General features: G+C 39.6%; 1 protein-coding gene across 2 annotated transcripts in view; it reads right to left on the bottom strand.

The window, feature by feature from the left end:
- Positions 1 to 24,762, bottom strand: part of LOC121951098 (contactin-associated protein-like 4) — a 128,576-nt gene extending 103,814 nt beyond the window's left edge. For both annotated transcript variants that reach the window (XM_088085188.1, XM_088085189.1), the window contains exons 1-2: positions 24,595 to 24,762; positions 104 to 214 (exon numbers count right to left, since the gene is read on the bottom strand). In XM_088085188.1, coding sequence (XP_087941314.1) covers positions 104 to 214; positions 24,595 to 24,679 — 196 coding nt within the window. In that variant the 5' untranslated portion in view covers positions 24,680 to 24,762. The remainder of the gene's footprint in view (positions 1 to 103; positions 215 to 24,594) is intronic.
- Positions 24,763 to 26,081: the final 1,319 nt, after the last annotated feature.

Genomic DNA, 26,081 nt, shown 5'->3' with positions numbered 1-26,081 from the left:
AGCCAAATTATTTTGTAAATTCCTCTCAAATCCAGTGCTTACTTTCACCTCATCCCACATCATCCAGTCAATAACTCAATCACAGAAAGAAACTCTTCCTCACCGTCTCTCCTGTTGAGTTTGGCGAAACCCGGCGCGTGACTGCTGGACAGCTGTGAGGAGCTCCTGAAGGACGATGGTGGCAGATTGGACACCAGTGTGCTGTCACACACCTCTGTAAACAAAGCAGAAAAAAGCTTAGAAGGTTAAGACTTCACACTTAAATAATGTGTGAACTACTTTAAAAATCGGGTCCTTTTGAAACTCTACAACTTTTGTTGAAGAATTCCCTGTCACATCGCAGTGTCACCAAACAGTTGCACTGACCTTTTTCCACTTCATCCCTGGCCCGTCACTGTGTTGCTTCAAAAGGAATTGAATATTATTTTGCAGCTGATCTGGAGACACTACAGATGTTGATGTGTATGTAAATTGCATACAAATTTCCATAACATGATTATTACATTGCCTGCTGATCTGTTTCTATCAAAAGCAATCAACAGAATGCATGATAGGATCACACAGGTGTTGTGTATCCTCATGCACATATTAAAAATGTGACTCAAATGTTGATGTCTCAACAGCTGACAAATTACATGCTGCTCTGTAACAAAAGAAAATACATGGAAGCTCCTAAAAAAATTAAGTAAAGCTGAACTTTTGAGAAGGCTGGTATAGTGCAGGTGGTTAAACAGAAACACCAAAAAACACCTGATTATTTCTGTACTTAGAGCTTCCAAAAAGCCAGATATCAGAAGTAACAGCTGGAGCATCACATTTTTTAGCCTCAATAGCTGAGGAGAAGTGGAGTTTTATCACTTAGCTGCAGGTTTAATGTCAGCTAAGTGAAAACAGGCCTTTGACATCACACTCCAGTCTCTCTGAAGTTCACAACAGCAGGTAGGCACAGGAACGCCTCCTCTCTTAGCATGAGAATTAACATTTTTATGAGTCAAAATAATAAAAGCAGATAGAGAGAGGCATCCAAACTCTTCTGCAGAGTGAAAAACTCAGTGGAGAGCAGAGGTCAATAAAACCACGCTGAGGATATCACAATATCAGACGCAGCTGGAGATAATTATTCTCCGTCTTTTAGCATGAGTTAAAAACGGCTGAATTATTAAAAACAGATAGGAGCCTTCATCCTACATCGTACATCCTCACTGGCTCGTTACAGGCTGGATACTGATGGAGATGAATCATTGTTGACAGAAGAGACCGTCACATGTTTCACACTATAATAGTTTATGCATGCATGACTGGTTGCAATAAAAATGTCATATTATCCACAATGTGCAACAATTGTCCTCTTAACTGGCTTCTCTATTGCAATCTAACCCGATAAGCATACTGTATATAATGGATATTATATGGGATATGCAAATATCTGAAAATGCAAAATGTTATTGTCCGATATTATGAAGAGGATTTCAAAATTTTAACTATGTCAAGAGAAAAAAATATCTTGTACAGTCCCTTAATTCTTTCTGAATAACAAGAAATTTCAATCAAAAATAGGCAAGAGTTGATTGTGAGGCACTGCAGCTGCTATTACATAACAATATCATTTATCATTTGGAGAATAGAAATGCAACCTGAAGTGCAATTTTTATCCCACTCATGCATACTCACAAAATTCTGAACATAAACTCAGTTAATATTCACAGCTTTCCTCTCGAACTCCAAACTGTAAGCTAAAGCCAAACTAACGCTGCCTCCATCTAAAACCTCTCTGTTAATGGATGTTGTTCTCCACCGCTGAGATAAGAGCCAATTACTATGATTCACACTGCAGTCTGATCCCGCACCACAACTCCAACAACAAGGCTTGAGCTTCGATTACTCTGACAACATTAGTGTACTTCATCTCAACAGCATCAGGTCTTCATCTGCCTCTCTTAAAAGGGAAAAAACAATTAATTTAATAAAAAGTATAAAGTAAAAAGGCCTACATAGAAGCTAGCTCTCACTAACAAATGAGACACTGGTAGAGCTGCCTTTTTCACATCAGCGGACCTGTTAGTGCAAGTATTTAAGAGAAAAAAAAACTACACCTCCTAAAATTACTTACTTAAGTCAAAGTTTAGGTTGGCCTGGAGAGTATAAATGATGTTTAAAGCTGCATTAAAACATTTTTGGCCACTTGGTGGAAGTACCTTCCTCCACTTCTGAAATGTTCCAGGTGTGGTATGACAATGTGCAGCAGACAGAACAATACAGGGTCATAGCCAGACCATGGAGAGCTACACCAGGTGAAATTGTCCCTTCCAGAACCCTTACAAGAAGGCAGCGACTAAAACAAAAATGCAGAAATTGTCCTTTGTAATGTGCCTAACTTTGGTAGATCATAACATATCAGTTATGGAAATGATTCTGTACATACTTTTCTATGGATGTCAGTTTTTGAGACATGGCCAAAAGCAGGTTTTCCATCAGCATGAATCACCACAACCAGAAGATGTCATTGAGCAAACAGTAATACATGTGCACACAAATTATTAGGCTAACTGGTCCAGTAGTCTGTGGACTAAGTTGGCTTTTAGCTGTGGACAGACAGATACGCACACACACATACACACACAACCAAAAGCATGATCCAAGTTATGTCCCCCGACTTTTCTTTCTTTGTTAACCTCATAACTACCACAGCGGTTACAGGGCTTGACTGTAAACCCGTCATTTTGAGGGCAGTACTGCATATTTGTGATGAAACAGTGTTTTTTGGAGTGACACCTAATGGCTTTCATTTGGAAAAAAGACCATAAACAGAAGAGAGCCCAACAACATCTGAAACTATTTGACCTCATATAATACTGAGCATTTTCAAGTAAACACTATGGCCAAGAAAAGATTGGTTTCACTTTTTTTATACCTCCTCTCTTTAATCACTTAGTTTTTACAGACCATTTGGTAGTCATTAAACAAATTTAATTTTAATCACCATAAATCAATAATATTCTAAGAAATTCCCAATCCAATTAATTTTTTAATGTCCGAGTGTGCCATTAGTTGATAATGTATAATTGATGTTAAAATGCTACACCAGCCTTTAAAGTATTTATATATGCATATGGGCAGCTTTAAAGTTTATGACTATTTAGTTGAGCCGCTTGAAAACACCAGAACGCCTCCAGCTTGGCTTTAGTGACACTGTGGCTCCGAGGAGTTTCTCTTTGATAATGAAATTATCTGGTATTAATGGAGTCTGGACAGTTTGTTTCAGCAGTTATCATTAGGTGTACAGTCCTATTGCACAGTCTGAGCTTCACAGTGGCTCTTTATTACATCTTTAATATTTCTATCATTAGTAATAGAGTGGTTTTGAGCCTCATACATGTTTAATTCTACTGTTTTAAATGCAGTGAAGCTACTCAACAGTGATCAGAAGGCCTCCAGCTCTTTGGTCCTCTGAAGCTCCTCCTGATAGTCTTTGTTCCTGCAGGCTTTGACCTGACAGACACTTGTTAGTGTGGGTGGCGGTGGAGGCCTCAGCGTGAAAAGCAGGTGAATTACAGTAGTCTGAAGAGGTCCGATGCTGAGTGCTGTAATCCCTGAGGAGATAATGTGTGGTGAGAGCACAGCCATGCTGAGGTAACACTCAATAGAGCGAGAGAGACAGAGAGAGCAGAGGAATTTAAAAAACACCAGGCCCGTATTCCTCAGCTGAGCTTTGGCATTTAAGAGCTGACGTCCCTGACATTGTGACCAGTGGAGCACAAACACAGACAGCTCCGAGGAAAATGGAGCTAAATGTTGAATACCTGCTGGACTCGGTAGCCACTGAACCTCGACAGTGACCCCGGCTGTGTTGGACAGAGAGCTTCCCTGAATATTAAATCACTGCACCGTCATGGACGGAACAATGTGCTCTAGAAAACAAACGCTACTCCTTTCTCTTTCAGTCAGCCTCAACATCTAAGAGTAAACTCATGATGAAAAAAAAATAGATAAAAAAGTTTTCTCCTGGCATTTACACTTCAGGCATCCAGATTAAATGAAGAAAAAAAGTTGACATTTCCGTATAAGTAGCAGTACTTGCAGTGAGAAGTTCACTTACAGCAGAAAAGACAAAACATTTCTATGACACTAGAAGGCCTATTATGGAGGATAAACCTCAGAGAATGAGAGCTGTTTTTTTTCTTAAAGATAAGAGCACTTCAGATGCAATTACAGGAAGAAAAAGTAGGAGACAGTGGTAATTGAGGGCACAAAGGCAACCAGGGCATTTCTTGATAAGATGACTTCTCAGCCTATGTGATTCTGCCGTCTTAAATCTACTGTGGTGGAAAATAACAGTGTTAACTGATCTAATAATCCAGACAAAAATATGATGCTGTTTCTTCCTGGGGTAAAAAAAAATGAAAAAGTGTATCGCAGAACTTCACCGACTACAGCAAGAAACCATTATATTGTCATTTAAGTGATGGGGGATACCTTTTCATCTCAATAAAATATCCTCCCATTAAATGAATGTTTAATCATTTCTGGTACCTGAGGAGGATTTAGAGGGAGAAGAAGTGTCAAACCTCTCTCCCACAGCTCATCTTTCCAAGCACAGTGTCACTTATCATTCGGGGTGAATAAACTGTGAATCTGACAGCAGTAAAAAGTCTCAAAAGGTTTAAAAAAAACTCTCTGGAGTGCCGAGGCCTTGGCACCGTCAACCACAATTAATCACCATGGACATGATAGGCAGACTAGTACTTGGCACAGGAGAGACAGAGTGGGGAGACCACAGCTCATTCTCCAGCATTGTCCACTTCTTTACTATTTTGCTGAATAACAAAGTGTCCATAGAGTCCATGACAGAGCTGGAGACCCTGAATACCGATGAGCTCCATCCATCACCTCAACAAACAGCAGTGAACAGAAGGTCCTGCACTTCAGAGCTCTATAAGCCCCACAAACCCAGAGTTCAGTGCTTCTCAGTGTGAGCGGGGCCGACTCGTTTAGCCATTCAGAGCGTGTAGCAGTAAGCAGGATAATGAGGCTCCAGCAATGGTTGTTTTTGCTCCAGAGCACTAACAATCATCCTCAAGCAGAAAATGTCAATGTTCATTTTACTAATCCGCACAACTTTCTACCTCCAGTTTGACCCAAAGAGATCCAGGCCTGAGAGCACTGAAGAAATATGTTAATATAGATTTGTGTATTTGTGTGACCTGATGCAACACAAAAGGTTGTCTTAACAAGCTGACTTCAACTTTTCAGCTCAAGCTGCACTAACAAGATCTTAATATAAGAAAAAAACTTGAAATTGTAGCATGAGTCTATGCAGAGGGCAACAGCTTTCATCGCAATAATGACCTATTCAGTTTTTATCTGATTGACCATTTTGCCTATCAGGTATACGACATCAGTTTTGTGCTGCATTCAGACGCCTTTACCCAGCATTTAAACCTCTGAAAACCGAGACAGTTGGTTTGACTTCTTTTAAAAACATGGGGAAAATAAGCAACTTGGCAAGAAATGCCCTGCCAACGACAAATTGCAAACTGCAAATTGAAAATTGCAAAAAAAATAAATCAAAAAAAAAATTCAAAAGTAAAAGGTGACAAAAAAATGACCCAAAAAATAGCTGGGGGAATGTAAGAAATTCACAAAAAATAACTACAGAAAATGTCCATCAGCATTCTTATAAGCATATACTTTAAACTATGTTGAAGAAAAATATTTTCAATTAATTTAATTGAAATTAATTAATTTAAAATATTTTTTTAATGTTTACCTTTGATCAAAGGGTTCAAATTTTCTCAATCCAACTTTAATCATTTCAAACAGAGGCATTCATCAGATTTTGTCAATATATTAAAATACCGATCACAAACGATGATTGACCAGCGTGCTAATGGGTCACCTACACTAAATGAGAGAGTTTGCCCTCCTGATTATTAGACTGAAACCAATGAGAAAAACAAAAATAATGACCTCATTAAAGATATATTAACAGTTTCTCTATTTTTTGTTGTTTTTCTGATTAAATTCATACACCATGTTAGATTTATATTCTGGCCGTGATAGATAGAACAAGCTGATTAAAACTGCTGAATTATTCAACAGAAGCCAGTATCTGTTCTAAAGCTGCCTGTGGCCCGACTTGTTAATTGATTAATTGAAATGCAGAGCAGCGTACTGTGCTAACTAATACCCTGAAGGTAAGGACATGGCAGGAGCTCTCCTCTCCTAGTTTAATTAGCATTGCTTTGACACATAATTAATAGCACAGGATGAGAGAATCCGATCAGGCTTCACACCAGCATATGGTTCATATACCATCTACAGTCACACTGCGACTGCAAAACCTCACAGAGGTGTTTAATGCCATTTATTGTGCCATATATAGACTGACACTGGGGGGACGATTTTACATATTTTTATAATATTGTTGACATAAATCATGTCATCCTACTGGTAGGTTTTTAACACTTATGCTGGGAACACACCTTATAACTACTTAAACAAATTTCTAGCTATTCTATTATTTGCCTTTACCTACTTATCATTATATACACATTACTGACAATTATTTATCAAAAGTCTCACTACGTACATGTTCTGTAAAAGCACCAATAATTAACCCAAAAACAACATAGCAATAACGATACTGAGCTTTTGGATGAAAAATACCCTACCCTGGCTCTGTCAAAATGTAAAAAATCCACCTGTTAGCACATTTTAAAGTCAGTACATTATGGGCCTTATCTCATACCCAGCACAAAAGTGGCACACTGACATACTTTTCAGAGCCAGCGCTCATGCTGTGTAAGTGCCAAATGTACATCTGTGTGCACTTGGGCGTGCAGATCTGCCCATCATTGGCATACTGCTCAGAATGGCAGAGTATTTTGTCACTATTTAAAGGCCACATTATTCAAATAGGAACACACACACAAGGAGATCGGTTGCAGGTAGGTAAAATAGCCCATCATTAATGACATGGCATGATTGTTACTGCATTAATCTCAGCAGAAAAAACTGCTCACATTTTCAATTTGACAAATCCACCATGTGAATATCAAAGGAATGGGAGATGACATTCTTATTGGTTGAATTCATGTTACTCCCAAAACACACTTATGAATAATGAAGGGACTGAACACAACTCCTTTGCCCGTTGTGCCTGACTTTGCGCCCAGATTATACAGCGTTTAACTTGCAAAAGTGGTTGGATAGGCCCCAAATGCACTTACGCCATGTATGTTAGCCAATGCACACATAAATAGGACCTGATGTTTCATTGATGAAAACTGACCTGTTTTTGTTTTTTTTTATATTGGCTTTTTTGCATGGATTAAAGTAACATGTTAAGGTGCAGGTGGGTGGAAATTGTTACCATTTCTGCATTCCAGCTATTTGGCACTTCAAAATGTCAGACTATTTTCTTTAAACGTGTGCAGCACTTTTTATTTGCCCTTTTCACGAAAAAATGCATGAAGTCTGCCTTGTAGACAAAAAGATAATAATAACAATAATAATTTAAAAATGTATGACTTTACCCGATGTTCCCAAACTGCAAGGGTCACATTGACCACAAGTCTTCTTCAGATGTAATATGTGCCCTCACCTTTAAGCAGTGCATAAGAAGGTAATTTGATGTGACAGTAGTCTAATAAAAGCTTTTCTCCTTGGTGTCAAAAGATCTGTCAGCTTCTGATGGTTCATAAATGCACATTAATGCATATGTACAGTGAGCAGCCCACACAAACAGCATCCTAATGCATACAACACCCTACACTTATCTACTGCTGCCTTTGAAGAGATAGAACAATCCTCCTCCTCATTGAGGCTCGTCACACTCAGAGGCGATGTGGGCGGCTGTGTGGGAGACAGACATCAACCAAATGAAGTGATCAAACACAGCGACGAGCCAGGGCGTTTAAAATCTCTTCATCTTTAAACTGCCAGGTTTAACACACATAAACACTGACGGAGGGTTGAAACAAGCTGCTGAGAGACAAGACTTTCACTAGGGTTCAGTACAAACACTGCTGGATCCCAAAACATTCACTGTCAATCATAATGCCACAATTATGCAGATTTAGAAGGAAGGCTGCAGGCTACATGACTCGTACTAATGGCTCCAGAGGGAGATATGTATCGTAAAATATCTACTAATCCACCAGCTGCAGTAAGTAAGTGATTTGAATACATTTGCCTCTTAATTGAAAACATCTCCATAAAAAAAGGCAATTTTCCTCTGTCATTCAGGCAAAAAGCACACAAATATTCACATCATCCAGGCAGCTTAGCGAAATTAATTTATTTCAAAAGTGAGACATTAAATTAGATGGGACGCTCGGGATTCATAAATGGAAAAAAAAAGCCCAGCACTGATTCAGCTAAAGGAGTTATAATGTAGCAATTACTGATGCCAAAACAGCATATTACAAATCATTTTTTTCTGTGAAATCCACTGATCTATGTGTAATGTTTCCTTTATTGACATAGGATAAACAGAAGAGCAACAAGTGATGACTCGTTGCAATCTTACTCTTCCATGTTGAGTTATGCAAAGATTGCCCTCATGAAAAAGAAGCCACCAGCTCTTTTACACTGCCTGTACAAAGCGAGAATAACACACCATTATGCAACCCCACAGTTTCATGTAAAAGGTATGATCACGGAATTGAGGGGACAGAGTTGTCTCACTTTTAGGCTGACAGTGGAGGCAGTAACAGCACCAAAACAAATGTACAGGGAATGGAGGTAGAAATGCACCAACAAAGGAAAGAGAGAATCAAATTAAACAAACTAGAGTTCACTCTCGACTGCTACAACAACAGCCAGACTAAAGAGCACTGTTGGGCAAGTTAATGAAAAGGTTAACAACTACATTTTACATATTTACTCACTGTTAAGCATTATTACAGTACTTAACTAAGTACTTAGCAGCAGGATACACAACTACTATCGCTGTTCACTGGCCAAATGCTGGTAAAAAACTCAAGTGGCTTGTAAATTTCCTTCACTGACCAGCCATAAAACAATCAGTTGAGTGCTTGGTTAAATTTGAACTTTCACTATTTGGCTAGTGGACAGAAAAAGGTGAATTTTGCCCCCTGCTCAACATAAAAAGTAATTAGTTACATTACTCATAACCATAGATTCATAATTCCAATACTACTACACCCACACATACCATCTTTTATATTTAATATGCATAAAAATCAACCCTGCGTGGAAATATCTACACAAATTACACCTTTACAGTATTATATAGTATATAGATATAAATAGATTACATACATCTATCATGCAAAAGCAAACACACATTGAAGGAAACATAATGCCAGCTGGATTCATTTTGTTATCAACATCATGAGGAATCTGTTAAGGCTGAAAAAAGTTTGTGCCGAAAATATCAGTGAGTGTTCACTAAATGCACATTTTAGTTGTTTTCTGAAGAAAAAAATTGAAAATCTGATCTCTACTAGCAACTACTGCTGTATTGCACTTTTACTGGTTATGTTTAGGCATTGGCAGCACAGACAATGAGTGCAGTGACTTGAAGTACTGCCAGTTTAGTAACATTTATGTAAAACCACAACCTATTCCTGACCTTATACAAAGCGTATTTGTTGCCTAAACTGAACTGCAGATGAGTCCCAGGATGTAAACTCTAATTACCTCCCAGCACTGCTAAAGAGAAAAAAACTCTAAACGTACATATAGCACCTTTATGCTGGTGCTGTAGAAACATTTGAGTATTGTAAAAGCTCCCCAAGACATAATGGCGAGTGGAACTGTCTTTTTCTGCCTTTTTCTGCCTTTTTGTGCGTGCGTGCCTGCGTGCATGTGTGCGTCTGCAGCCTCTTTACACCTTCACTAAACCACAACAAAAGCCGCAGTCACAGCATCTACTTAGTTTTACTTTACAGCCGTCCTCCCCCAGGAGACATTAGAAGATAAGTGCTCTTTAAAAAACTTCTCTGCAGATAATTTGATGTTCTCCATCTTCTCCTGCCGATCAAACACTCAGAGCTCAGCTTTCCTGTGGCTGGAAACACAGAGGCTACTTATATCTCTTTAACTAAGTAAGACAAGAGTTTCTATCCTTTTCCACAAGTTATGGAGCGTTGATGCAGCACTTTAATGCTGAACTTCTAAACCTTCACAGGACACCGTAATTGGGAGTAGCTGTAATAACAATCATTAAGAGACCCCAATTAGGGCACCAAAAAATATAGGCTGTGGTAGTGACATTTCCTGTCATAGCCTGTTGGTCACATTCTCTGACAGACTCTTCTTGACTCTATTCAAACTTAAGTACAAAAAGCTTTTAGTTGCCTGGCACCAGCCCAGTCGCCAGATGAAAATGTATGTTTCTGCCATGGATACATCACATTTGTCCTCTTTATACAATAAATAGTATATCAACATTTCTAAAGTGACATAGTTGCAGGCTGGAGATGGTGAAGTGTGTGACACCTATAAGCAAGCAGCTGTGTGTTTTTAACAAGATATTACTGCGTTTCTAGCTGTGATTATGGCCCCAAAACGGGATATTTTCCAAACTATTACAAAGTGTATTTTGTGACTAAACATACTACACAATAACCATAGTTTTGTTGAAATGTAAAGAGTCAACATATCTGCACAAATAAAATGTTGGGAGTAACAATGTTGCATGGTTATGGTTTGAAGAAGCGTACAACACCAACATTTATGCCGATGCCTGGTTGGCTGATGTATGAACATTAGGTCTTCTACAATTTGATAATCCTGAATCAACTATACTGAAGACACAGGATGCCTTTCAGAACACTACCTTTACACCAAAAAACAGATAAACCATCCTCTTCACATCAATTTTTCCACCCGCTGTCAGAAAGGTGCTGGTGGTGATGTCGGTTTGGGAGCAGAGGATTGTAGGTGGCATTTCTCCAGAACAGTATTACACACATTTGTTGTCTGCCTGCCTTAAATTCAATCTTTTGCAAGAGCTTGGAGCGTTTTATCTCTCTGTTGATAATGTTCTTTACAGAAATTCAATTTTTTTTTGTGGCTCGGTATGCTTGGAAAAAAATTTATCACGTTGTTGACCGGTCGAGACCTAAAAACCTCCAGCAGCTACACTCTGCTCCCAGAGGAGCAGCATCAGACTGCTCCGGTTACAGTACATCTGTTCACGTGTTTGATGATGGCTGGTATGGTATAAATCCCTGTAGGAACATTATCTTTCTCCTGCCTCTCCCAGAGGGGGGGGGGGTTAAGTGCAGAATATAGCCTAGTCTGTGGAGATTTAGGGTCATTATGGACTCCTCTAATCACTACTGCATTGTTCCATGTGTTAACATAGTGTATTGTATAGTGAATGGGACACAATGTCACCTGAATCTCAGAAGCAGATGATATAACTATAATTGTGTTCTCTCCTGAGTGTAATGCAAATATTTTTTCATTAAACTGTGGGTATTTTTCAGACCTGTGGGTATTCTTTCAGCAGCATCTCCATCTCCTCCTGTCTTCTGCATCTTCCTCTGTCACATCAACCATCTGTATGTTATCCCTCACTATGTTTTGGTTGATTTCCAGCTTTGCCAGTTCAGTGTGTGGTGTGATCTTATAGTAATTGGATTTTATGCGAACTGAACCTCACCTGCGCCAGCAGCATCTCGGTGCTAAATCCAACTTATATTGCATTAGTATTAAGCAATATGACAATGTGATTCAAATAATTTGTGTTTTCAAATTCACTGACGGAGCAAAGCATTGACTTATTATAATCTTTTATTTTAATCTAATTAAGTCATTTAAGGTTTACATTGACAATTACTAAAACAAATGATTGCATGCTCGCTACCTTTCTTATGTTATGGCCATCATCAATGCAAATAAAGTAAAGGAGAAATGTCCAACACATGTCCACTGTAGCCTTTACTTTAATAATCTGACTCAATCTATGTTTTATTGACTGCGAGCAGCAAGAGAAAAAGTGAGGAAATCCCAGTTTGAAAGAGGCTGTTTCTTCACATTTCAAATATCACTAGAATCACTTTTTTATGGGCCAGGCATTAATATTAATACCAGTGCAGTCTTGCAAAAACCCACAACTTGCACGGCTCTGCAAAACTGAGAGCTGAACATGAACACACACACATAAATGCACACACACACACTCAAAAGCCAGCGGGGGGTGAAATTGTAGAGGCAGTTGAGAGTGTCACTGCAGGGAAACAGACAGGAGGAAACTGCAAAATTCTCTGAGCAAAACTATCTCTTCATCCCTCAAGTATCTTTTTTTCCACACTCTTTGTTCCTCCCATCACCTCCGCTGACCCTTCAAGTCTCCAGGACTAGCCTCACATTTATCCTTTTCCAGCCTTTGCCATCCTTATCTTCTTTTACTGTTCTAATTCCCTTTCTCTCACTCTCTTCTCTCTATCCTGCTATCCTCCCTGTCATGCTTTCCCCCTCCTCCTTTGCCTCCTGCTTCATCTTATGAAGTCAAATCATCTCAAAGATGTGAGGCGGTGCATCCAGAAAACAGATGGTGGCCCGTAAACACACACAGCAAACTCACTGAGGTATAAAATGGAAAGGCAATAGAAAATGTCACTGTAGTTTTGAGGATCACAGAAGAAATACTTCCACCGGACAGCCTGCAGACCCCTACATTTTATATCGCTCGTCCTCATTTCCTTTCCTCCTGTCATCCACCTTCAGTTCTCCTCATCCTCATTTCCCCCTTCTCCTGCAGCTGCACCCTCCTCTCCCTCCTCTGTTTCACCTCAACGTGCTTAGCTTTGATTTAGCGCTGTCTTGTTGTGTTGAAATTCAGTTGTACCCTTCCGTCTTTAATGGCCACTGACTCAGCTCTGTCCTCCTCTCTAATACAAACTGACCGGCCCTGCTTCTTCTCATCAGCAGTTGTTGCAGAGCAGCAGTCTGCTGAGCGGTGGTCACGCAGCACTGACTTCATAAAAAATACACAACAGTGACGGCATTAAGCTGTGATCAGCATCTATTTTAGTGTGTAACGAGGATACATTAGAGCCTGGACTGTGAGGTATCAAGTTATGTAAATGCACTAATGCTGAAGACATATAATAGCCAATTAGCCTTGCAAAAACTGGAAATAATGCAGAGTTCCTCAGTAACATATATTAAGGGGACACTTTTCAGATTTTCAAGGTTAACCTTCTTATTCTAATGTGTGGAGGACATATGAAAATGTGACATTAAAATTCCAACAGCAGTCTGTTTCTCCAGAGCTCGCATGCCACCTGTCTCTCACTCTCTCCCCCTCTCTCTCTCTCTCTCTGACTTGATGTGGAGCCTGTATTTCATCATTTTTAGTGGGTTCAAGTGAAAGTAAAAGCAATGCCAAAATCTAAACAGCAGCTTTATAGTTGTGGAAGCTTATAACTGATAGTAATAGCCCATAGGAACACCGCAGCATAGCAGCAAACCTCCGTGATATAATGTGGGATGTGATATAAGTTTAAAAAAGGTCCAACCCAACTTTTAGGTTTGCTGTTGTTCCTGTAGCTCCAGTGGCTAAATGTGTTTCATATTGAGGAGTTATTTCACTAAGCCAACAGGTTAGTAAGTGTTATGAGGTGTACTCAGAGCTGTCGCAGTAAAGAAACATCCTCCAGTGAGCATTTCAAAGTGTCCTTTGATACTGAAACCAAAATTGGTGTTTGAGTACATGTGAATGTTTAACTGAGTAATGGTTAGGGTGACTAACTATGAATGTATGGAGGGCCATACACCTGATAATGATGAATTAATGAGAACAGACTACTTTCTCACAGAGGGTTAAGAACGCAATTATTCCAGCTTTTCAGCAATGTGATTTTGGTTACTGCAAATAAGTTTCAACTCAGCACTGAGCTACACCTACTAAGAAGCACATTTCTTTTCCTGTAAAAAAATTTAAAAAATTTAAACAGTTTTTAAAAACTCACAACTGAAACTGGAAAAACAGAAAATGCTGAGAAAGGTGTGCATCATCCTTCAACATTTGAGTGATGGAGTATGGTGACCTCCACAGATGGAAACAGATCCAGAATTTGAAGCGACAACAAGTCACCTGAGTTGATGACAATCTCACATGATAAATGGCTTCATTTTTTTGAGAGCCTGACTTCTTCTGGGGACAGCTTTGAACATATACAGCAGTCCAGCAGGTCCAAGTATCAAATGGATGGACTGCAGTCCTCCATCAGCTCTTCATTTTTAACTACCTGTTCCTGGTTTAATAAATCCAGATTCATGACTGGTGGCTCCTCATCCACTCTGTAACCTTGACTTCATCAGTTCCCATTCATGGCTCCACTTTGCCCGCACACATTTCCATAAATGACACTGAAGAAGAAATATGAAGGGGATTTATCCTCAGCTACTTGCCTTTTTCCCCAATTGGCTCACGCAGATGTTGCCCTCTCATGAATCAGAAAGGACTGGGAGGATTTCTGGGAATTTCAGTAGTTTAGATTCACAGGTTTATGTTCTTCTGAATGCAAACAACCAGCTCACTGGAAAGCAATAAATTCATACGACACAGGGCAGTGTCACACCTGAAATATGCTGCTGAATTTGCACCATCCTCAGCATTTTCTTCACCAGTTTAATCCTGGAGAAGATGAAAGATACCTCATGAGCTCATAGATTTAATCAAGCAGTCCTAATATTCCCCTGGAGCCTCCACAGCTTAAATAACAAAGTCCAAGGTTTGAAGAGTCCGAATACCCTTCATTTGTTGAATGATAACACCTCTGAATTTGTCATTTAGCCTCCAGCATTGCAATAACTCCATTTATCTTTAATGTGCTAATAACCAAACCATATTGTCTATGGTTTTATGTAAATAGTGGAAGCCCTACGGACAAGATCAAGGCTAAAAAATGATCACTTGCATGCCATGTCTGCCTTTTGTGGTGCTATCACAGGACAAGTGGAGGACAGGTTGTAAAAGAATTTCGAACCTGTCTGATTCTGAATGAATTTCACCTCGACTTTCACCTGATAAAACACCTGACTCCCAAAAAGCTTTTCACACTCGACTGACTTTGAGGCAGGACAGGACGCCTTTCTTTCTCTCTCTGCAACCGAAAAATAAAACGACTACTAATAACACCTTTAAAACTTTTCTCCTTGAGTATGTCTGGGAATCCTGTGACTCAGAGGAGCCAGGGTGAAAATGCAAATTAGCAAACACACACACACACACAGTAGGAGTGTAGTGGCATTATCTGTCATTAGGCAGGGATTAAAAGTCATTTAGTGTTCTTGATATTATCTGCCATTAGGCTATGATTATAGCACACACTCCAGTGGCTCAAAATCAGCTCAGAGGGGAGATAAACACCTCGAGGAAGACTGATGAGGCTGAGAAAGAGAGGGAGAAGGAAAGACAGAGCCTACCTGAGGATGACGTCTTGGAAAGTGGATGCAACCATCTGGCCTGTATGTGTAGATGATGAGTTATGTGATTAATGACTAACTAGAAAAAAAAAACACTTTAGTTCTGCCACTGCAGAGCCTGCTAGAGAATATAACATTATATGAGCATCATCAAAGCTGGTATTGATTGTAACATGACCCCGTTTTGCTCTCAACTTCACCCAGAATATGATCCAAAGACAAAGTAAACTTTAGTGTGATGAATAGGAGGATTTTATGCCGTCTAATAATCTGAAGATTTTCTTTTGGTTCATAGAAAAACGGACATACTGTTTTCATGAACTGTTTGTAAGTATACCCAAGTACTGTTCGGAACTACATGAAACTAAGTGGACCCTGAGTTATTTTGGGGTACATCAGCTGTGAACTTCCTCAGTTGGTAGATTGGTCAGTCTATATTGTTTAACTTCCCTGAATAAATATTCATTGAAAAACAGAGGACCATCTCAACGGAACAACCATATTCCATCACTACAATAATATAAACATTATCGTTGTTTAAAAAACATTTGTAAAGGACTCTAATTTTCAAAGACACAAGCATTTCACTGACTCATTTGCAATGCATTTCAGTTACAAAAAATGTATCATTTACACATTTTTCTGAACTTTGTTTTACCGCTTTGTCTTAAAATTTTTTGTGATTATGCATTCTTTGTTTTTATCATTGTTCTTTTAATGTATGACTCTGGTTATAATGGCGGCGGTATCTCCATAAGCACATTTTGGCTTCTAAATACTGGCAGAGCACTGTAACAAATGGCATTTGATCAACAATAAATTTTAAGTGAAAGATGAGCAATGGGTGGGTGCTCTGAGAAATAAACAGCCGACGGGTTTTGCCTGTGCTTTTGTCCAAGATCATTTCCTTTAAGGGAGAATCCAGCTGTTGTATATAATATATATATATATATATATATATATAATATCACATGCTAATCGATATCATGTTACTTATCAATCCCTTACTTAACCAGACATTTTTTTAAAAATGTAGTAGTAGTAATGTGTCTTCATTCTAAACTGCATATATATTATAATAATCAACAAAAAACAGACATATTGATTTGTGTATATATACATTACTTACACCAATATATTTGAATTGAATGTGCTTTGCATTCATTCTATTCTGCTATACTTTTATTATCTTACATCTTTTTGTCGCCCCTATCTTTTATCAAAGCTTCCATCCATCAATTTAATCATAGCTGAATTTTCCATCAGTAAAGTTTCATCCCATCGCATCTTTTTATTCCCTTTCCAAACAGCCACGCTCATCTTCTTTGCCGTTTTAATTTTCCTCTAATCTTCCTGTAAATACACACTGAGGAGCTTTAATGTACATTACATCCTCTGCTTTCTGACCACTACTGCACTTAAGCAAGCAATACTTTCTAATTTATAGCCTCAGCCCGAGGAAGTGCTGTAGAGGGAGAGAGAGTCCTCTCTCCACAGAGCAACATTGCTGCATTTAACAGCAGGTCAGATGTGTCTCTCTCACTCCAGGCAGTTACATCTTCATATTAATGTGCTTACATAAACTTTAACCCTGTGTTTGCGTAAAACACCCAGGGCCAATCCAATTAATTTAAATTTACAGAGTGAAGAGCAACACACTCATGGACCAGTGTGGTCTGTAGCATGTTCAATACAGAGTACAAAGTGCACTCATTAGTGTGCAGATCTCCGTAAGGCAGCCACACTCCAGCTGTGATGTGGCCGCCAGAGCCGGTGTTGGCACCTCTAGAAAATGCATGCAGCACAGCTGTGCCAGGTATAATTGTCGATTTCAGTTTCTTTTACATTTAAGATGGCATCAAAGACAACCAAAACAGGGATTTATTTTTCTCATATCATGCCTAACTTGAGTGAATCATAACATTTCGGCAATGGAATTAATATGCAGATTGTCTAGTTCAAAATGAGACCGAACTTTTCTACAGATGTCAGTTTTTGAGCCATGATGAAGGCCATACTGTGGCCTGCAACAAACAGTAAGTTTCCTTTAGGCCGACATTATTTCTGGAATTGCCTTTTGCTCTGAGCTTTTGCTATATGATTTTGTTGATGACCTGCAGCCTCTACCAGCCAATTCAGAGAAGGGAGGAGAAACACAATTTTCAACAATTATTTATCACCACAACTCACTAGAGGTCCTTGAGCAAACACTCACAAATGTGCACACAAAGTAATAGGCTGATAGCTCCAGTAGTTTGCGAGAAAAGCTCTGGACAGAAAGAAGGATATACACACACAAGCAATCAAGCAAGCGCACACACACGACCAAATGCATGGTCCCCTCGGGCTTATGTCTGGCAGAGATAATGTCCATTGTCCTCAGGCAGAAAGATCCAAATGATAGGCAGTTTGAGTTGCATTATAGGAAATGTTGGATCCAGTGGTTTGAAAGCTTGACACATTCTGGGGACTAAATTAGGACATCTTGACCTCGGTTGCTTTGATTTTGTTGCTGTGTTGCTTTTGTTTCTTTTTCAAATACGCTTTTTGTGCATACCCCTTTAAAATCCCAATATGCATCTTTTTCTTGCAAAACAGCAGTTTTTTTAATTGTTTCAATTGTAGTACAATTCATCTGCATGAAATTTGTGTCTATGTCGAACTGTTTTGCCAAAAGTTCACTTTCGTAATGATCATTTTTGTTTGACATGAACATGACCACATCACGGCGTAGTTAAAGCAATAACACTGCAAGAAAAAAGAGAACTAAAACAGCACTAATCTGCCTTTTCAAAAAAATATTGCATGGCAGCTATAAAACAAGAACATGTGTCACAAAATGAGTCAGTCTTTCACCATTTAATATGAAAGAAGTAGGAGATTGCCAATGACCATCATGAAAAACAGGAAATTACTACATAAAATAGACATAGTTAAGGGGTTTTAAAAAATGATGAAACGTCTTCACATAAAAACGGCTGGAATGGATCAGGTGTCACACAGCAAACAGTATCACATTCTTTAGTTAAGAGTTAACTTTACTCAAATCTTGTACTGATTAATACAGGTGCACAACAGCTATGGGAAAATCATGCCCTCACAATCAATACTAAACTTTCCCTTTATTTGTATATTTTTTTCTGGTTTTCCTATCAAGCTGATATTAAATTTTGCATAGCAGCCTTCATGTACTGTATAGTTGCACAGTACAGTTAATAATTAACATCTGGAATTACATAAACAGCCATGGCATGTTCTGAATGAACTTAATTTATGCTTTGAGAAACAGATGCAGAACTAGTGCAAGAACCAGGAGGATTTCTAATGGCAGCAGAGAAACCACAACCTAACAATACAGCAAAGCTAATTAAATGATCCACTAATTAGGAATGCATTAGAGGCAGCATTGGACCTACTCAAATTATGCTTGAAGAAACAGCAAAATAAAGCAGAACAAAATAACTCACAAGAGATCGAAACTTTCTGAGGGCACAATTAAAGACACAGCAGGATACCAATAAGAACTACAGTCTCTACTTGTGTCTCTCTGCTCCGTAAGAATAATAGATGGGCTTTTATAAGCATTGATTTCCATGTTATTTAGGGAATATCAGCAAAAAAGTGCTGTTTTTCAGCTTAATTTTGCAACATTGGCATATATTCACATTTTTAGCCACGCTGGATCTACTGGTGTCAGTGTCAGCCTTTCTGACAGCCGCTCGACCACTTTAGTCCAGAAAAAAATACCTTAACAACTACTGGGTGGTCGGACATGTGATGATGTGTGGTCCCAAGAGGATGAATCCTATTGACTTTGGTGAAACCTTGACTTTTCCTTTCGCATCAAGTTTATTTTTGTGTTTTACAGTGAAATGTCTTATCAACTATTGAATGAATTTTCCTGAAATTTAGTACACACATTCATATTTCCCTAAGGATGAATTCTAATAACTTTGGTGATGAATATTTATTTAACACAACTGTCATGACAAAAATGTAATTTGTCCAGTACTTAAACTATATATATGTATATGTATATATAACTATATATATGTATATATAATATATGTATATATATGTATATAAAACTAATGACATTACATCAACTCCCACTATACTTTGAGTTTAAGTAAGACAAATTGTTGTCACTTGCAGGGCATCATATACAGCAGCGTGGTCAGTGGCCCTCGATTTCTGATACTGACACACAAGACATCCTGAATGAGACCCTTTGGGCTTTCAGGTATCTAAAATGTAAACCCATCCATGTGGCAGAAAGAATAAAAAGGAAGGGCAGCAGGGAGGAATGGGTAAGCGGGTCAAACACGGGATTTTCACCCAGGAGACAGGAATTCTTGTCCTGTATGAAACTAGGCTTAGCTTTGAGGGGTTTTTCGCTACATTACTGGTGTACATACAAATAACATAACAAATGTAGGTATTTTAACCCAAACCAAGACCTATTTTCTGAACTTCTTCTCTGACTGACTGAAAGACACTTTTGCAGTTAATGAGCAGCGGCTGACATGCCCAAAATTGATGCTAGAGGGGAGTGTCATAATTTGAAGCATAGGGCCACTGACCAAGCTAGCCAACTTATGGATCAGGTGCAGGGTGGCCTGTAAACCGTTTTCGAATTCACAATCAAAATGAATTGACTCACATTTGAATTTCAAGGATCCCCCATGAGAGGCTCAGGTTAAGCCCCCAAATATCCTCAAATCCTAGAAACGCCCCTGCATATACCTGAACTGCGTTTGGCTACAATTTGTTTACTAACTGGCCCCTGACATCTGGTCCTTTTGAAAAAGTGGTCTGTACAAAGAAAGTTAAGTATCCCTGGACCAAGCTGCCGTATTTGATGAGTTAGGAGTAAGAATTTGTTGACTGTAAACTTCAATACCTGTTCAGCATCAGCATGGTAGCATTCTCACTATGAGCATGTTAGTTGACATTTACCTCAAAGCACCACTGTCTCAAAGTAAAGACTAACAGAGCTGCTGTCATGGCAGTAGACTATCAGTACAGTCCAACAGAAACACAATTTTCTCCTGCCAACATCTTGGCAACTTCAGTCTCCCATCACACAACAGTCAGGCTAGAGTCATAATTTGTTGTGTTCAATAAAAGCTTGAGCGTATGAGCATACAAACAAGTTTAAGCTTGCTGTCTTGTTTGTGGACCATATCTATGATGACAGCCACATGCTTTATTCAGAGCACAATATGGCCCGAGGCTGCAGTAGATCTGGTCTGTTTTCTGCAGCTCTGACTGGAAAAATTGGTCTCTCTTGCTCTTTTACGAAGGCTCTCTCACTGAATGTTTTTTGAGCATAAGTGCAAAGTTGTTACAGAGATCCTTGTTCTTTATCACTGAAGGACTGACCCACAACTCTGATTTTAGTGTTGATGTGGACAAATGCCGAGGGGGTTTCTGCTCTGGACTTGTTATTTGCAAGTGTGCCCACTTTTATATAAAATACAACAATGACACCAAAAAAATGGAACTAAACATGCAAGGTATGACTTGTGGTGATAAACACATAGCAGTTCTCAGCTCAGTGTTTTCATGTCTCTCAGCTCTTTGTTTCGGTTTTACAGTGCATGAATGTTTCGGTTCATTGTCACCCTGGGCCAGAACACGACTCCAAATTGGGGTCGCTAATATGCTCTGGTGTACACACTTTAATTTGGTTTGATTTTTATGCATCAAGCTGAACCTGCATCTGTCATTGTGGTAATCGTAGGTGGAAGGGGTGAAGAGGGGAACCAGAAGTGGCTGATTCACAAAGTTGAAATTAAGAATCATCTATCTCCTTATTTCACTATGAAAACCAAAATAAGGTGGCAATCTACTGGGGGGAGATCGCCAGAGAGCTAAAAGTTTATGGTAAATGACCATGACTAATAACAACCTACTTGCAGTAATTTTCAGTAAATATCCTGTGTGTTTTCTGTGTAAAAAGTACAAGCTTAGGAAGACAGTGCAAGTATTCACCAATCTATTAAGTAGCTACATCTCTAGTCCAACCTTAAGCGGAGTGGATATTTTCTGTGTTTTGTTCACATGATGCAACAGAAGTCTATTTAATGGATTCGATGTTGACAGAGAGCTCTCAGATGTTACGCAATGCAACGCGAAAGTCGTACACTTGTTGGCTGTTGGGACACAAAGTCATTATGTTCAACTCAGGAGCGGCTACTAAGTGTGTGACAATGTGACTCTAGTGGTAAAACTAGGTATATCGGTCAAAGCTACAACACCTGTCACTGACATAATGGTCTCTGTTAACATTGAGCAGACCTGCTTTTATTCCACTACCTTCATGCGAGAAGCTATTTCAAGACACACAGTGACTCTATCACGCTGTTAATATCAGAAGGCGATTAAACGCTCAGTGACTTTAATGTCCTGCGGGCAGCTGTTTCACACGCTGGCTTCCTTGAATCTCATCACATAAACCCCAGCACTTCACTCCTCCGGCTAACAAGTCATCACAGCACCATCTGTGGCTGTTAAAATATGTATTTCTATTTTGTTGTCATTTAGTACCACCTCCATGATGAACTGTGAGTCGTCTGCGGGGGGGGGGACGAGATGTTAAGTTGAGTCTGAAACCTGCGGCTTGGATCTGTTCACCTCTGCAGTCTTAACTTATCATGCTGCTGTGGTTTATGGTCTGTGCATGATGAGTGTGCTGCTGGGTCACACTGGGTGAGATAAACAGAGAGATTGAAGGAGGAGAGGAAAACAAAAAGAAAAAGAGAGAGAGACTGAAGGAGACTGGAGACTGAAAGCAGAAAAAAAAAACAAAACCAAAGAGGCAAAATAAGACAAAAATCTACTGATTGCATAAGCTGGACCAATAGAAAACCAAGCTAATTGAATATTCAACACTAGTCAGTCAGCATTATCCACCTCTGATATAATGGAAGTTTCTTTTGAACCACAACTGCATGAGAACAAATTCTAAAACATGCAGATAAATCACTGAATAGGAGCAGTGAGTAAATCTGCTTTGAAGAGCTACAAACCCTGAAACAATGTCATCAGTCTGAGCCTCAGTGGAGGGTTTTAGTGTCCCATTGTAGATTAAATGCTATTTCAGAGGCTTTTACACACTGACAGGGATCCAATTGAGGGGAAAAACGGAAATGTTAGCATTGGTTTGAGTTTTAAAATCCCCTTGGTCCAACTCGCAACGGCTGCACAAACAGAGGTGATGACAGAAACATCAAATCACCTGAAGAGAGAAAGAAAAGAGCAGGAGGGGAGATAGAGGAGAGACAAGTGAGGAGATACGGCCAAGAAAACATGCAGCAGATGGGGGTGAAGAGGAAGAATTAAGGGAGGAAAGAGCCAGCGACACAGCAACCGCTCTCTGATTTAGCAGGAGGGCAGAGATCCAGGTGGAGGTGAGACAGAAAGAGACAGCAAGCATGAAGGGAGAAACAGGAAAAGACGGACAGAAAGACAGGAGGCAATGAGGGGACAGAGATCTGTTAACGGCAGGACAGAAGCTGGCAGAAAACAGCAGGAACGGAAGACAAAGAAAAGAGCAATGAGTGTAAAGGGGGGAGGAGAGGATGGAGAGTTTTCAGTAGATTTGAGTCAAGAACAGAAACAACCAAAGGAGAGAGACAGTATGGGGAAAAGAGGCAGAGGAATTCAGATATTCCCGCTGTTTCATCCAGGAAGGAAAGATGAAAAACTACAGATCTGTTCTAAGTGCATACTCCTTACATCACCTCTTTTCTCATCTGTCCAACTGCGGAAGAAGCAATCCGTCTTGTGTCCTACAGCCGACTGCCTTTCCATTAAACTGCAGCAGACCTTAATGATTACTGCTCATGTTGCTTCATATGACATTTTCATGATGATGAGTGAGAGACGGTCTGTCACAGAGCGGACTAGATGGATGGGCACGAAGCAGATTAAAACTCAGGGGAAGCCAGAAAGCCTTGATGTTGATAACAGAAAAAAAAGGTTCAAGAAAATGCAGGGAAACAAACAATGCAAAATAGTGTTTTTGGTTGTTTTTTTAAAATACAGAAAAGAAGACTCAAAGAGAGAATCAAGGGGCAGTAAGTTGTGAAAGAGGAGAATAAAAGTGTGGAGGGAAGGGTAACTTTTACAGCCATCTGCTTCAATCACATACAAACATGTCTCATTACGCAACAAGATTCATCTCAATTTATCTGCATCTCTATCCTACTTTTCATCCAGATTCTCTCTATCTTTTCTCCTGGATTTCTCCCCTCTCTCCTCTCTTCCTTGCTCAGGGTGTCTGCAGGTTTAAAGCAAAAATAAACTGCCTAATAACAGTACATTAGTATAAAATACCAACAATTTTACCAACAAGTGCATGACAAAAGGATGCCTTCTTTTCTCCGTCACAGAGGTCAGAAAAATGTACCAGCAACCTCACAGTGCCATGCATACTTTCCAACCTGCATACTACATTTATGCTTTCACACACACCTTCACACTCAGGCTGCTCTCTGGAGTGTGTGACCACAAACGTGGCTGAGTCCCAAGACTCCCATCATGCTGCGCTGAGCACCAAATTAACCAGAAAACAAAGAGATAGTGTTGTTTTACGCACATGTTTGGGTGTCAATTTAACGTTTATTATGGCTGTGAGATGGAAAGCGCGTTTAAACATTTCTGTCCAGTGCAGCAGCAATCTTCGATTAGGCAAAGCCTCCCATTAGTGTAAATGACGATTTAACCCTGCAGGCTAAATAAACAGCTAATTAAAATGTGTCAAAACAGGGTGAGTGAGGGGGGTATCTGGATACAACAGAGCCCAGAGAGCCGTTCACTGTTAAAGTTGATCCAGGTTTCGTACATGACAATACATTAAACCACCATAATTCATATCAAACCATTTAAACTCTGCATATTTCTCCTGAACAGCAGGGCGCTGATGCGTAACTGAGGCGCGCCAAATTTCACGGACTTACGTGACAAATTCCCGCACTTTAGTCAAATCAACATAACAAGTAAATTAGAGAAACAGCTTAATATCACTGCATCCAGAAAGCAGAAAGCCTTGTGATTCTCCGGGCGGAATGACAGAAGTCTGAAACCCCCTTTAAAAGCCGCCCCTCCGGGTCTGCGCTGCCCGGATTCGCTCCGTCTCCTCCGGGGAGAGTAAAGAAAAGCGCACAGTCTGCTCACCTTCTCCGGTTGTCCCGTACGAGCTGCAGAGAAACAGGACGACCTGAGTGATAATTCCAGCGACTCTTTTAGTCCCAAAATCCATGATGATGAAGCGGCGGGAAGATTGCAGAGAAGCCGTGCTGGAGGAGAGAGACGGTCAACCTCTCCTCTCCAGCTCCAAGAGAGATCTCCTCACACTAGACTGAAAGAGGAGAGAGAGAGAGAGAGAGAGAGAGAGAGAGAGAGAGTAATGTCCGCTGTGCAGTTTTGTCTTGCTGTTTCTCTGCAGCTCTGTGGTTGGAGCGACACTGAAATGCGCGCAGGTCGCACTCAAGAATTTTAACAAGCATGACAGATATGAACTATGAACTTTTTTTTGTTTAAAGTGTAAATTATCTTTAGTTTCACCTCGTTCTATTAAATGTAAACGAAACCATTACAAAGGGTCAGTCAAAAAGAAAAAAGCATCAACTAAACAGCTGACAGGGCTGCAGTTCGGCTAAGTTTTAAAATGGCCAGTGTGTAGGATTTAAGAACATCTGTTGGCAGAAACGGTGTACAGTATTTATATAAATGTTTTCATGGGTTTATAATCACCTAAAAATAAGAATCTTTTTTTTTTCATTTCCTCATACTGCGTCGTTTGTATCTACATTCAAAGGGTCCTCTACAGGGCGAACCCCATTGTTCTACAGTAGCCCAGGACCCCAGAGCATCAAACCAAACACGGACTCTAGAGAGGGCAATTTGTGTTTTGCATCAGCCAGTATTTCTTAGCATGTTTGGCACATGAGAGATGTTTCAGTTCTCCAATCTCACTGCTTGATGTCACTATATCCTACATATGGGACTTTTAAACTAAATATAGACAAGCAAGTTAGTGGCTCTGACTGCACTGCACAGTTTTGAGCTAAATCAGCGTGGTAACTTGCTCAAGATGCAAATTCTCCACAATATCAGCACTTTTAGTTAGGCAACTTTTTTACATAACAAGACCATTAGACCAATGCGTTTATATTTTTAATCAAGTAAAGGACCTGAGTAACTCCATTCAACTAGCTGCCTAGTTGCAGCCTATTTCTTAGTTGGGCGTATCAGGTACCGATGAGCGCTATGATATCTCCCACATGGTGAAAAGAACTACAGAAGTGGCAACTAAATCCCATTGCAAAATGACAGCAAAGTCATGATCATTGGCAGTTATATACACTGATATATAATCAGCAATTTAAACTGCAATGTGTTTAAAATGGGATTCACTGATTAAACTCCAAACACAGCAAAAGTATCTCATTTAGGCCGTTTAAACTGTGTTGCTACAAGGTTGCAGTGGGGGTACCTTTCTTGGAATAATTGGTGAACACTCCAATGTTGATAATTTATGGTGTTCCTATTCTGCGCCTGGGTGCAGACTTTTGTGTAACGATTCCTACACATTTTTGGTGACTTTACTTGTCTTTAATGAATCCCTGAACATGAAAGGTCAAAGTTCAAGAGCAAAGAGA

This window comes from Plectropomus leopardus, chromosome 12 (assembly GCF_026936395.1).
Source record: "Plectropomus leopardus strain MGB_pleo_1.0 chromosome 12, ASM2693639v1, whole genome shotgun sequence".
Classification (NCBI taxonomy): Eukaryota; Metazoa; Chordata; class Actinopteri; order Perciformes; family Serranidae; genus Plectropomus; species Plectropomus leopardus.
This window is presented reverse-complemented; position numbering and strand designations above follow the sequence as displayed.